This window comes from Sorex fumeus, unplaced genomic scaffold (assembly GCF_029834395.1).
Source record: "Sorex fumeus unplaced genomic scaffold, SorFum_2.1 ptg000047l, whole genome shotgun sequence".
NCBI lineage: Eukaryota > Metazoa > Chordata > Mammalia > Eulipotyphla > Soricidae > Sorex > Sorex fumeus.
Genome location: NW_026606104.1, coordinates 16,377,448 through 16,390,135, shown reverse-complemented (window position 1 = coordinate 16,390,135; position 12,688 = coordinate 16,377,448). Strand labels below are relative to the sequence as shown.

General features: G+C 37.0%; 1 protein-coding gene and 1 non-coding gene across 2 annotated transcripts in view; both read right to left on the bottom strand.

The window, feature by feature from the left end:
• The window catches only part of DDAH1 (dimethylarginine dimethylaminohydrolase 1), a 171,548-nt gene that overhangs the window by 51,467 nt on the left and 107,393 nt on the right, over window positions 1-12,688 (bottom strand). Inside the window, exons 2-3 of the mRNA XM_056123107.1 lie at window positions 9,849-9,948; window positions 498-571 (exon numbers count right to left, since the gene is read on the bottom strand). Of these exons, the coding sequence (XP_055979082.1) occupies window positions 498-571; window positions 9,849-9,948 (174 nt within the window). The remainder of the gene's footprint in view (window positions 1-497; window positions 572-9,848; window positions 9,949-12,688) is intronic.
• LOC130032263 (U1 spliceosomal RNA) lies at window positions 1,188-1,351 on the bottom strand. Its single transcript, XR_008793807.1, has one exon. It is a non-coding gene; the product is annotated as a U1 spliceosomal RNA (small nuclear RNA).

Genomic DNA, 12,688 nt, shown 5'->3' with positions numbered 1-12,688 from the left:
TTGGAGATGAGAGCTTCCTGAGAGTTTTATTCCTTCCTAAGTAGTATGGTGAGTCAATTTATTCATATCAGTTAACCAAGTAAAGGAAACTTCACTTGGAATAACTCACACAGCTTTCCTAGTTGGTGAGTATAAGTGACTCCTGATTTTGATTTGTAAAACGCACATTTTATGTCAGAGAAAATTGAGTACATAATAAAACAATCATCAATTTCACCAAACAATACCTCTCACTCAGGTCGTTGTGAGATTATATGCTGTGAAGAAGGAAATTCACAATGACTTCATTGATACTGTGGGAGCCCAATGAAGCCTATGCAATAAGAAATCAGAACTTAATAATTTCTAAAACATGTTTAGCAACAAAAACATTTGAGGAATTTATTTGGCATGCTGGTGACATTAAATACCATTACTTATTCCATGTCACTTCACTGACCTATAAGCATTTATTAAGCAATTAACTCTGTGTAAGGTATAAATGATCCTTTACCTACCTTAAAGGTATCAGCCAAGATTTCAGCACCTCGTTGATTTGTCCTTTTGGAAAGTCCCACAAAAAATTCTCTGCCTATAATAAATGTCAGGGAAGAGAGTGAGTGGGCGGCCAGTTGTATATAAAATGTAAAAAATATTGAGAAATCAGTATAATTTTGCACTAGAGCATTAGGGTACAGTTTAAGAAAATTAGCCATATAGAAGAAGAAATTGCTTGATTGACCTTACAAATGTTAGAATTTTAGTCTTTATTTACCCTTTTATAAGATGAAAATAGCTTAGGTAAAAATATAGGATTTTCCTGCGGCTTGTGCTGTGATCTTACCTAGACAATTGAATCTCTGGTGAAATATTAACATTTAAATTTTTTTCATATTTTGTTTTGGTACAATTATTTTGATCATTTAAGAAAACTCATTAAATACAAAATAAAAATTTGGGTTATGGAGAAGTCTTTCACTTAACAAAATTAATATTTGCTTTATTAAAAAAGCCAGTGATGGAACATTGTATGACTGAAACCCAATCATGATAACTGCATATCTCATGGTGATTCAATTAAAAACAAACACACACACACACACACACACAACAAAACAGTTACTTAATTCTTTTAAGATAAAAGAGAAATTTTCTTGACAAAAACGAAAACTGTTAAATGATCATTTGTGCAATTCTTTTTTTTTTCACTAGAGGAGAGCAAACACAGTCTCCCACTACTACAAATGATGCTGTTATGCTTCCACATTTGGGGAAAATAGCAGGGGGTCAGCACATCCCGAGTCCAGTGGATAAGCCTCATCCTGGGAAAACTACTTTTGTGATCATGGTATCTCCCCTGCCAGATAAGTCTGTTTTTAAGATAATATTTACTTTATATTAATTTTAAAGAAAGCTGATTCACTGAACAATCTATAACTGACGTGTATACAATTTCCATTTAAAAAGACTAAGGTGAACAGAGACTGGCCCACATCCAAAAGAACAAAAGCAACCTGTGCTGGCGCGGATGTGGCGAGAAAGGGACCCTCCTTCACTGCTGGTGGGAATGCCGACTGGTTCAGCCCTTCTGGAAAACAGTATGGACGATTCTCAAAAAACTAGAAATTGAGCTCCCATTTGACCCAGCAATTCCACTTCTGGGAATATACCCCGCAGAGGCAAAAAAGTATAGTCGAAGAGACATCTGCAGTTGTCTGTTCATTGCAGCACTGTTCATAATAGTTAGAATCTGGAAAATACCTGAGTGCCCAAGAACAGATGACTGGTTAAAGAAGCTTTGGTACATCTACACAATGGAATACTATGTAGCTGTCAGAAAGGATGAAGTCATGAAATTTATATACAAGTGGTACTACATGGAAAGTATCATGCTAAGTGAAATGAGTCAGAAAGAGAGGGATAGACATAGAAAGATTGCATTCATCTGGGGAACATAAAGTAACAAAATAGGAAACTAACACCCAAGAATAGCCGAGATAGGTACCAGGAGGATTACTCCATGGCTTTGAGGACAGCCACACATGCTAGGGGAAAAGGCAGCTCAGATAGAGAAGGGAGCACCAAATAAAGGGTGTTGGGAGGTTCCTCTCAGGATGGTAAATGCGTGATGAGAGTAGACTATAGTCCGAACAAGATTGCCACTCAATGTCTTTTGCAAACCACAGCACTCAAAAGGAGAGAGATAACAAAAGGGAATGCCCTGCCATAGTGGTAGGGTGGGATGGGGGAAGGGGGGTGGGAGGGATACTGGGACTGGTGGTGTGGAGAATGGGCACCGGTGGAGGGATGGGTACTCGATCATTGTATAACTGAAACCCAAGCAAAAAAGTTTGTAAGTCTACAACTGTACCTCATGGTGCTTCACTAATAAAAATTTAAAAGGTAAAAGGTAAAGGCCCTCCCGTTGATTGTCGATTTGCTCGAGCGGGCCCAGTAACGTCTCCATTGGAGACTTTGTTGTTACTGTGTCTGGCATATCGAATACTCTCGGTAGCTTGCCGGGCTCTCCGAGAGGGGCGGAGGAATCGAACTCAGGTCGGCCATGTTGGCCGCTTGGAAGGCGAACGCCCTACCCGCTGTGCTATCGCTCGGAAAAAAAAATTGAAAAGAAAAAAAAAAAGACTAAGGTGAGATTTAAAAAAAAGTACAAAGAAAAATCTAACTGCACATTTTTTTTTTTTGTTTTTGGGCTACACCTGGCAAAGATCAAAGGTTACTTCTGGCTCTGCATTCAAGCATCACTCCTGGCAGTGCTCAGGGAACCATATGGGATGTCCGAGATTGAATCCAGGTTGGCTGTGTGCAAGGCAAACATCTTACCCACTGTATTATCTATCTGGCCTGTTACCGCCTATTTTTTCTAAAGTGCACTTTTAAATATACGTATGGCAGACTAAATTCTTCCTAATAGAAACAATTAAAGTTCTAGAACTGAATTTTTAAAAAAATTATGGTGATGGATGTGGTGTTGGAGTTATGGGCGTCAAAAATCACAATTAACAGTATTGTAAACCAAAGAATCTCAATCAATAAAAAGATAAAATAAATAAAACTAACTTGGGATTTGTCAGTTAAAAAAAAACAAACCCAAAAGCTTTTTCAGGGGGAATGTTATGTCTCTTACAGTATTTCTTCTATACCGGTCCACTGTCTTTTTTTTTTCCCCCTCATTTTATTCTTTTTAAAGGACAAACTACATTATTTATTCTACTGACTATTCTATATTCTGAATTTGGTTAATTGCTACTTGTGTATCATTAATATATATGCTTAAATACATTATTAAATTTTTTATTTTTGTTTTAGGGACACAACAATGCTCAGGGGCTACTACTAGATCAGTACACAGGCTTCATGAATGATACTAGAGGACCATATATTTCCATGGATGAAGCCCAGGCCTCTCACATGTGAAGCATGCTTCCCAGAACTTTGATTTTTTCATCCCATGCTCATTTCTCATTTTTTGGGAAGAGTTTTTTTTTTTAATTAGAGATGGACAGTACTTCAACTGTATTGCATCACTAAGCATGTGAGTATCATATTATAGCACAGCGGGTAGGGTGTTTGCCTTGCACGCAGCCAACATGGCCGACCCGAGTTCGATTCCTCCGCCCCTCTCGGAGAGCCTGGCAAGCTGCCGAGAGTATTCGATATGCCAGACACAGTAACAACAAAGTCTCCAATGGAGACGTTACTGGGCCCGCTCGAGCTCGAGCAAATCGAGAATGATCAGTATGTTCCAGTGGTATTGGCCTGATTCCTCTATTATAAAATTACCATCAAGTTTCATAAAATGATTTTAACATACTTCGATAATAAATGCAGTTTATTTTATTCAGACTCCATATTTACTATATGAAATGTATAAAGTTTCCTCAATCAAATATTTGATTATGTGAAACAGAATTAATAACAGAGAGACAGAAAAAATATTTGTCTTTTTTAATATATTAATTTTCAGAGTAATGAGTTAGACACTTATGGTCATGGCCAATATATTTTTATAAAGCCATCAGATTCATAAGTTGGTCACTGTCACTGTCCTCCCATTGGTCATCGATTTGCTTGAACAGGCCCAGTAACGTCTCCATTGTGACATTTGTTACTGTGTTTGGCATATCAAATATGTCATAATAATAGAAGATAGTAATTATTAATAACTAATGATAACACACATATTAATATAAAAAGACAAGAGATTTCATGAAAGGAGCAGCTGGAGGGAAAGTTATATAACCTCAAATGCTTACATTAACAAGTTGAAAGTTTGGGGCTGGAGTAATAGCACAGTGGCTAGGGTTTTGCCTTACATGCGGCCGACCCGGGTTCGATTCCCAGCAACCCACATGGTCCCCTGAGCACCTCCAGGAGTAATGCATGAGCCAGGAGTAGCCCCTGTGCATCCTCGGGTGTGACCCAAAAACCAAAAAAAAAAGAAAAAAAGGAGTTGAAAGTTCAAAATCCAACAGGTAAAATTCCAACTTGAAATGTAAGAAAATAAGGGAATATTCATTAAATTTTAAAAGGGGGGAACATCCAACTGTGCTTGGGGTTTACTCCTGACTGTGCTCAGGGATCATTCTTGGCGGGGCTCAAGGGACCATATGTAGTATTGGACGTAGACCCTGGGTCAACCACATGCAAGGCAAGTGCCTTGCCAGTTCAGACTATCTCTTTAACTTCTCACTAATACATTTTATGAGATTAACATAATGTTTATGATGCCTGAAAAGAACAATGATTGAAAAATGATAGTTTATGGAAATAAAAGGCTGAAAACAATATTAGCAGTTTAATACAACACTGTAATTAAAATTAGAAGTATATCATGATCCAGTCTGATTTCATTCCAGACCCAGAAAGGTGGTTCAAATAAAAAAAAATGTAACTACCTAATATATCAAAAGACAGAATCTTATAATCATCTCATTGAAGCAGAAAGAGTTTATCACCTTAAATTTCTCCCCCTGGTGTTTTACTTTAAGAGAAACATGTATATGTCCCTAGGACAGGCTCACACACACACACACACACACACACACACAGACACACACACACACGACTATTCATATTGAAGGCATAAATTAAAAACTGGAAAACACTAAAATAAGAACTGGAAAATACTGAAATAAGAACTGGAGCACATATTAGCACTGAAATGAATAATTACACTGGGGCACATACAATTTTACCATGAACACCACATAGTAGTTAGGATAGATGAACTATAGTTACATTCATCAGTTTAGACCAAAACCAGGAAAATCAAACAAAGGAACTGCATTCAGATCATACAAAGCTACAGGACAGGAAAATCTAAACAACATATAGCTTAATAGCAGATATATTGTGGAAAACTCAAAGAAAGAGAAGGCTATGATTGACAATTCAGGAAGAATAGTGCTATTTCGGGTAGGTGAGAAGGATAGGGTTGGATGGGGGCTTCCATAGTTGTAATCCACAATACAACCTCTCGCAACACTCCATTTTAAAGGCAGGTGGTGGGCTAAATGTTCATTTATATTACTGATCTTAAACTGTGCAAACAGCTTTGTATCTCTCTCTCTTTTTCTTTTTTCTTCTTTTTTTTTTGCTTTTTGGGTCATACCCAGCGATGCTCAGGGGTTTACTCCTGGCTCTGTACTCAGGAATTACTCCCGGCCGTGCTCAGGGGACCATATGGGATGCCAGGTATCATACCTAGGTCGGCCTTGTGCAAAAAAAAACAAATGCCCTACTCACTATTCTATTGCTCAGACCCCATGTATCTCTTTCTAACATGCTCCATATTCTGTGAAAAAAAAAATAGAAATAAGTTGGTGTTTATATAAGAGAAAGAGGATTAAGACATCCCCTCCCCCCCACCCTGCGCAAGGAGTTTTTAATCTAACTGACAGATTTTAATCTAACTGACAGATTTCTTGGTGGAACTAGATTTGGAAAGCACTTTTTTTTTTGTCAATTTCCCCATCAATTGTTAATGAGTCTCTAAATTACAGAAGAAAGTAGAAGAAGAGCATTTGGAAAATGCTATATGGATTTGCTTCTGGCCCAATTCTGCCTATTGCAAATGCTGGGTGAAGATGGCTGTACAATATTGTAAATCTAATAAATACCACTTAAACTATATACATAAACATGATTAAAAGGGGACCAAAGAGACAGTAGGAAGGGTAGCTTGCTTGCCTTGCACACCACCAACCTGGGTTCCATCCCCAGCACCACATAGGGTTCCAAGAGTCTGCCAGAGTGAGATTTCTGAGCATAGAACCTGGAGTAAGCCCTTGAGAACCACCAGCTGTAGTCCCAAATCAAAATCAAAATGAAACAAAACAAAACAAAAAGATCAAAAGAGCAAAATGTATCTCATATATATATATATATATATATTTTATCATAATTGAAAAAAACCCCTGAGAAGTGAGGAGAAAAAAGGCAGGACCAGACAGTAGTTGTGAATGTGGTAAGAAGGACTGCACTCATTTGTGGAGTATAAAATAACGTAACATGAGGCCGACACCCAAGGACAGTTGAAACAAGGGTCAGGAAGATTGCTCCATAGTTAGAAGCCTGTCTCATGAGCGGGAGGGGAGAGGAGAGCTGAAATAGAGAAGGGATCACTAAGAAAATGATGGTTGGAGGAATTGGTCAGGATGTGCCGGAAGTAGATAAAGGAACAAACATGATAACCTTTCAATATCTGCATTGCAAACCAAAATGCAGAGAGAGAGAGAGAGAGAGAGAGAGAGAGAGAGAGAGAGAGAATGGGAAATATTGCCTGCCATGGAGGCAATGTAGGAGGGTGGGAAAGGGGGGGGGTATACTGGGGATATTGGTGGTGGGGAATGTAGAAATGGGTGTTTGATCATTGTGTGATTGTAACTCAAACATGAAAGCTTGTAACTATATCTCATGGTGCATCAATAAAATTAAAAAAAAAGAAGTGAATAAAGATCTTAATATTGCCACATCACCTTCCATTGAAATAACTTTTAAGACATTAACTTTTATGTTGCAATGAATGTTTACAGGTAGTGTCAAAGGCAAGCCTGATACTTGGTAGCTAATTAGAAATGGGAAAGTATTAGGCTTGAAGTGCGGAGGAAAGTGCTTTGAACAAAGGAAATAATGGAAGCTGTTCCACAACCCTGAGAGGCTGCTCAGCACAGATGTTGCGGCCTACAGGGCTGTTTTTTTAATCAGCACTTGCTGCAGGTAAGTAAGGTGTATATTAGGATAAAAAAAAAGGAGTTTTATTCTAAGGAAGTGAGATTTTTAATATACAGTCTTTCTGGGGCATTGTAAATACTTATTTGTATTAGCTTACACATACAGTCTTACTTGGGCATTGTGAAGACATTATTTGTAAGTGACAAAAGTCTACTTAAAGAGAAACAGACTGTTGTCCTATGCTGCCAAAAAAAGAATGAAAAGTGTCATGAAAAAAAGACACAAAGACTATTCTAAGTAAACTTATTACTAGGTAGATTCAAAGAATGCGAGTCTGCTGGATATAATCAGAGCTGCAAATGCAGTGAAGGTCTCTTGGAATCCTTATTGTGTGTGTTTATTGCTTAATGGGGAGTCACACCACATCAGAGGCAAGGCCACCACCTAGAGCAGTGGCAGCCCAGGTTGTTTAGAGCACAATTCCAGGGGCTGTTATTTACACAACCTATAATAAGATTGGATTTCTTGGAGCTTGGTAACATAGTGGCTCTATCTATAGGTGACATTGTACAAGAAATTATTTAGTGTCATGGGATAAATACTCCTCTTCCTTTAGAAACATTGATTATATAAAAATTTAAATAATATAAAACATTATTTTATATAAAAGCAAAGATGGTTATAGTTTATCTATATATGTGGAACTTGGGCTGGAACGATAGCACAGTGGGTAAGGCGTTTGCCTTGCAAGCGGCCAATATGGCCGACCCAAGTTTGATTCCTCCGCCCCCTTGGAGAGCCCGGCAAGCTACCAAGAGTATCTCGCCTGCACAGCAAAGCCTGGCAAGCTCCCCGTGACGTACTCAATATGCCAAACACAGTAACAAGTCTCACGATGGAGATGTTACTGGGCCCACTCGAGCAAATAGATGAATAACGGGAGGACCGGGACCGTGATGTGGAACTTAATATAAAGTCCACATCAGCTAAAATAATCGCCTTTGAGAGATCCCTAAATGAGAAACAGAAAGAATTTAGTCTAATAGACATAGTCAGGACCCTCTATTCCCCCAAAACTGAACTGAATGTACATTTATCTACACAACTCATGGGGCATTCTCCAAGACAGATCACTTGCTTGGGACACATTCTTGCTTGGGACACAAAATCACAAAAATGGAGATCATACCAAGTGTCTTCTCAGACTCACAAAGCCACAAAAGTAGAAATCAATTTAAAAAAGAAAAGAAAATGGGAAAAAGATGAAATACTTGGAAACTAAACAACAGAGTGCTAAATAACAACTGGATCAAGGAGGAAACCAAAGAAAAAATCAAGATTCCTCCAAACAAAAGAATGATCTCTCTCTTATACGTAGGGTTTAAAGATACACAGCAAGGTATTTTTCGTACAAAGGGCCAAAGGAATCACAGAAGAAAAACTGATTCACAGAACTGAGTTTGATGGGGGAAAGGGGGACAGTGAAAAGGAGGGGCATCGGGGACCTGGGGGAGGGAGGTGAGTACCCTAGTGATGGGTATAGAGTTGGAAGTGCAGACATGTGAAAGCAACATTTACAATAAAAGTACCTCACTCAATTAAAAAAGATAAAAAGCAAAAACAAAATTCCATAAATTAAAGATAACTGAAAGAATTGGCTCTTAAGCCACTTGGGGCTCTATTTTCCATTCCCTGGAGACCAGTATCTGCTATTAGAGCTACAACTGTGAAACAGGTATATCTTTTCTTAAATTTTTTGAGAAAGTTTTATGAATTAATAATCATTATTACCTTGGTTATCAATTTAACTGGAATGAATTGGGAGAGCCATATTTTAGCACATGATTTAAAAAATCAATAATAATATGATCATAAATATCTGGAAAGATTAAATATCACATTTCTATTTCTTTCTATCTAATGTAAAAAGTAATTTCAGTTAAATCAATAATAATATTAACTGTTTATATTGTTTTCTTATTACGTATTTGGCAATCAGCTGAATAAATCTGCATAGAAAATTATTTAAATTCAACTTGCCACTGCGGCATTATTTGTAAATACATTATCTGTAAATGACACATCTTGAATTAAGAATCATTTAGGTTTTTTTTTAGATTTAAATTTTTCTTTTTATTGAATCACAGTGAGATACACAGTTGCAAAGTTGTTCGTGATAGGGTTAAGTCATATAATGTTCCAACACCTGCCCCTTCACCAGTGTACAAGTAAATTTCCCACCATCAATGTCCCCAGTTTCCCTCCTGCCCTCAACCCCCTGCCTGCTTCTATGGCAGGTACTTTTCTTCTCTCTCTCTCTCTCTCTCTCTCTCTCTCTCTTTCTCTCTCTCTGTGTTTGTCTCATTAAGAATTTTTTAAATACAAACTAAATATAGTGTCACACAATGCAAAAATATACAGCACTGTTGTAGGTACTATCTCAAAAATGATACATGTATTTGAACAACATTCTCATGAAAAGTATGCAAATATAGACATAAAAATATTGAAAGGACATATAGCCAAGTTATTAAAGTGATCTTTGGGAGGTAATATTTTTCTTTTGCACTTTTTAAGGAATTTCCCTTGGGAAATTAAAAAAAACTATTGTCAAACAATTATATGAGTCAGATATTAAAAATATTTTTGGACAAAATACGTAAATACAACTATACCTGTGAATAAGACATCTCCCCCATCTAGGGTTGCATTTTCATCTTTCATTTCTACTATATTGAGCTGAAGTTTTTCTAATGCTTCTTTCATCATGTCAACCTGTTAAAAATAAAAGAAGTCACTTTAATATCCTACTATTTTCTAACAAAAAAATCAATGTAAAACTTGTGATTCTCTCTTGTACACATGCATGTAAACATATGAATATTTGTAGTTTAATTGGAACCTGCCAGGGTCATTTGCAAGAGAAGACATTTGCTAAAGAAATGGTTAATTTTGTTTGAGTTCAAGCCAGCAGCACAGCCTCCTTTTCCCTTGGAAGACTGGTAGGACACTGCTGAAGCTGACTAACAGGGCACAGTTGCAGCAGTGACTAGTTGTGGCCCATGAGTCAAGAAAGGTGGGACGTGGATACTGAATCCCACTACCTTTGCCAAAAAGTACAAAATCTAATTTTAAACCATAAGTCAATAAGGCAGGCAATCAATCAATCATTCACACACACACACACACACACACACACACACACACACACACACATGCACAGATTAATAATAGAGAGGAATTTCAAAGACAACCAGGGAATTGATACCTCGCCTCATAACACAATAGCTGTTTTCTAGTCAAATATTTTCTAGCATGTCAAACACCCAAGGCTTCTCTGTATATTGAACTGTTATTTAACTTCGTGCTCAAACAGTTAAAATGGCTGCCCATCGTTAATAATGTAGGTCCCTAGAAGTGACTACCAATTACAATAATTACCATTAAATCAAAAGTGAATTTCAGAGCCTTGTTATAAGTCTTTGATGAACAAAGAGATATCCTAGACAGAACTAAGGAACGCTTCTAGTAAAGCTTATTTTTAATACAAGAAGATAATTAAGGCATAACAAATGCCCTATCAAGTTCACACTGTAATTCATGTTTTTCTAGCAGCTCAAAAAAAAATATCAATGCAACTACTTCTGCAGGTTGGTATTACCTTTCTACACAGTAAATGACTGAGGCATAAGAGGGGGAAAAATACTGCATGACTGTAGTAAAAGCAGGTCTTTCTCCCAAAATACAGCACACCTAACACACTGTGATTGTCAATGATGTGTTCAGGGGTCATAAATATAGTAGAGTGAGTAGCTTCTAAAGTAATCAAAATATTGAATTACCTAAACAACAAACCTGATATTCATACAATCAAATAACAGTAGAGATGATACAAAATAAAACAAATATGTCATCTCATCCTTGTCCTGGAACTAAAAAAAATTCCACAAGCCGGAGTGACTCAGAACAATAAAAAATTATTTCCATGAACAAAATGGACTTAATGTTGTAATAAATACAAGTGTCCTCTTTTAACATCAGAATAGGTGGACTTATGTAACAGGAAGTGGAATTGTTGTTACAGCAAAATAAAAGAAACCAAACAACATTACCATGACTTGTTGTACTACAAAGAACCCAGGAAAACACACAATTGTTTCTTTGGGTATGATTCTGTATCCATGGAAAAATCATTGAGCTCAGGAGAGGGACAATGAGAACATGTTACTATTACTTTTTCTTCTATTATAAATGCCACTGTTTCCAGATGCAATGTAACATTTATTAACTGATGGGAATTCATCAATTGCATGTATAAATTTTTTATATAATATCTCAACTCAGTAATTTTCATTCAGCTCTTAAAAGTTCAAAGAGAACAGAAGTAGTCTATTTTTTTAACCAGTTTTAGAAACATTTTATTTTCTTAAAAGTCCTGTGTCTCTTAAACTTTTAGAGAATAAACAATTGTATGTATTTTAAATTTTATTTTATTGCTTTAGGGTCACACCTAGTATTGCTCAGGGCTTACTCCTCACTCTGGTCAGGGGTCACTACTGGCAGGGCTTGGGAAACAATATAGAGTATCTGAGGTCAAATCCCAGTTGGCCATGTGGAAGGCAAACTCCCTACCTGGTGGGGTATACCTCTTCAACTCCCAAACTTTTGCTTCCTTTAAAGTGAAAAAAACAGTTGCACTGACAATAAAAATCTGACTTTTGTGAAAAGGCTGATATTTTATAGTCACATCTATATAAACAAACCTATAAAGTCAGGTTCATTACTACAAATATTGGTGCTAGTTTATCATTTTCAGTGTTAAGTTTTGAACAAGTTAAAATTTAAACATCAACTGAACAATTTTGAGAATTACAGGGCCATTTGGAATTACATTCTTAATGCTAATCCTAGAGAAATTTCTAGAGAAGAAAGGAGACTGACCCTGAAGTCTATCTATTGAGAATAACATACTTTTGGCGTACGTTTCCATGAAAGATAAACTAGGATGCTGGAGAAGTCCAATGTTGCCCTGCCATATAAACCCATGGCAAGTCCCCTCTTTGGGAAACCAGAACACTACATATAATTATAGAAATGCGAATTTTTGCAAACTGTGAGCCGTTAGGAAACTGCCTGTTCTCTGATTACATAGCCATGCTTAATGTTGACTGAACTAACTTTCAAGAGAGAGGGGAAAAGACTAAACAACCACCCACCTCTCACCAAGACACTAACCTTCCAGAATGGAACTTAGCATTACTCAGGGTGGAAGGGCCTGTCAGAACAAACAGTATTAGTTCCAAAGGCTGAGCTGAATGGGGCCGTTTAGCCAATGTAATAGGAAATAAAATTAAAGAAATGCTCTTAACTTTTAACATTAACTGTATCATTTTAATTTTCTTACCATTTAAAACCTCTTTCCTTTTCAACTCTACAAGTATTGCGTGCAAAATGCACTACATGGTGTCTTTTTTTTTTTTTTTGCTTCGGGTCACACCTGGTGATGCTCAGGGGT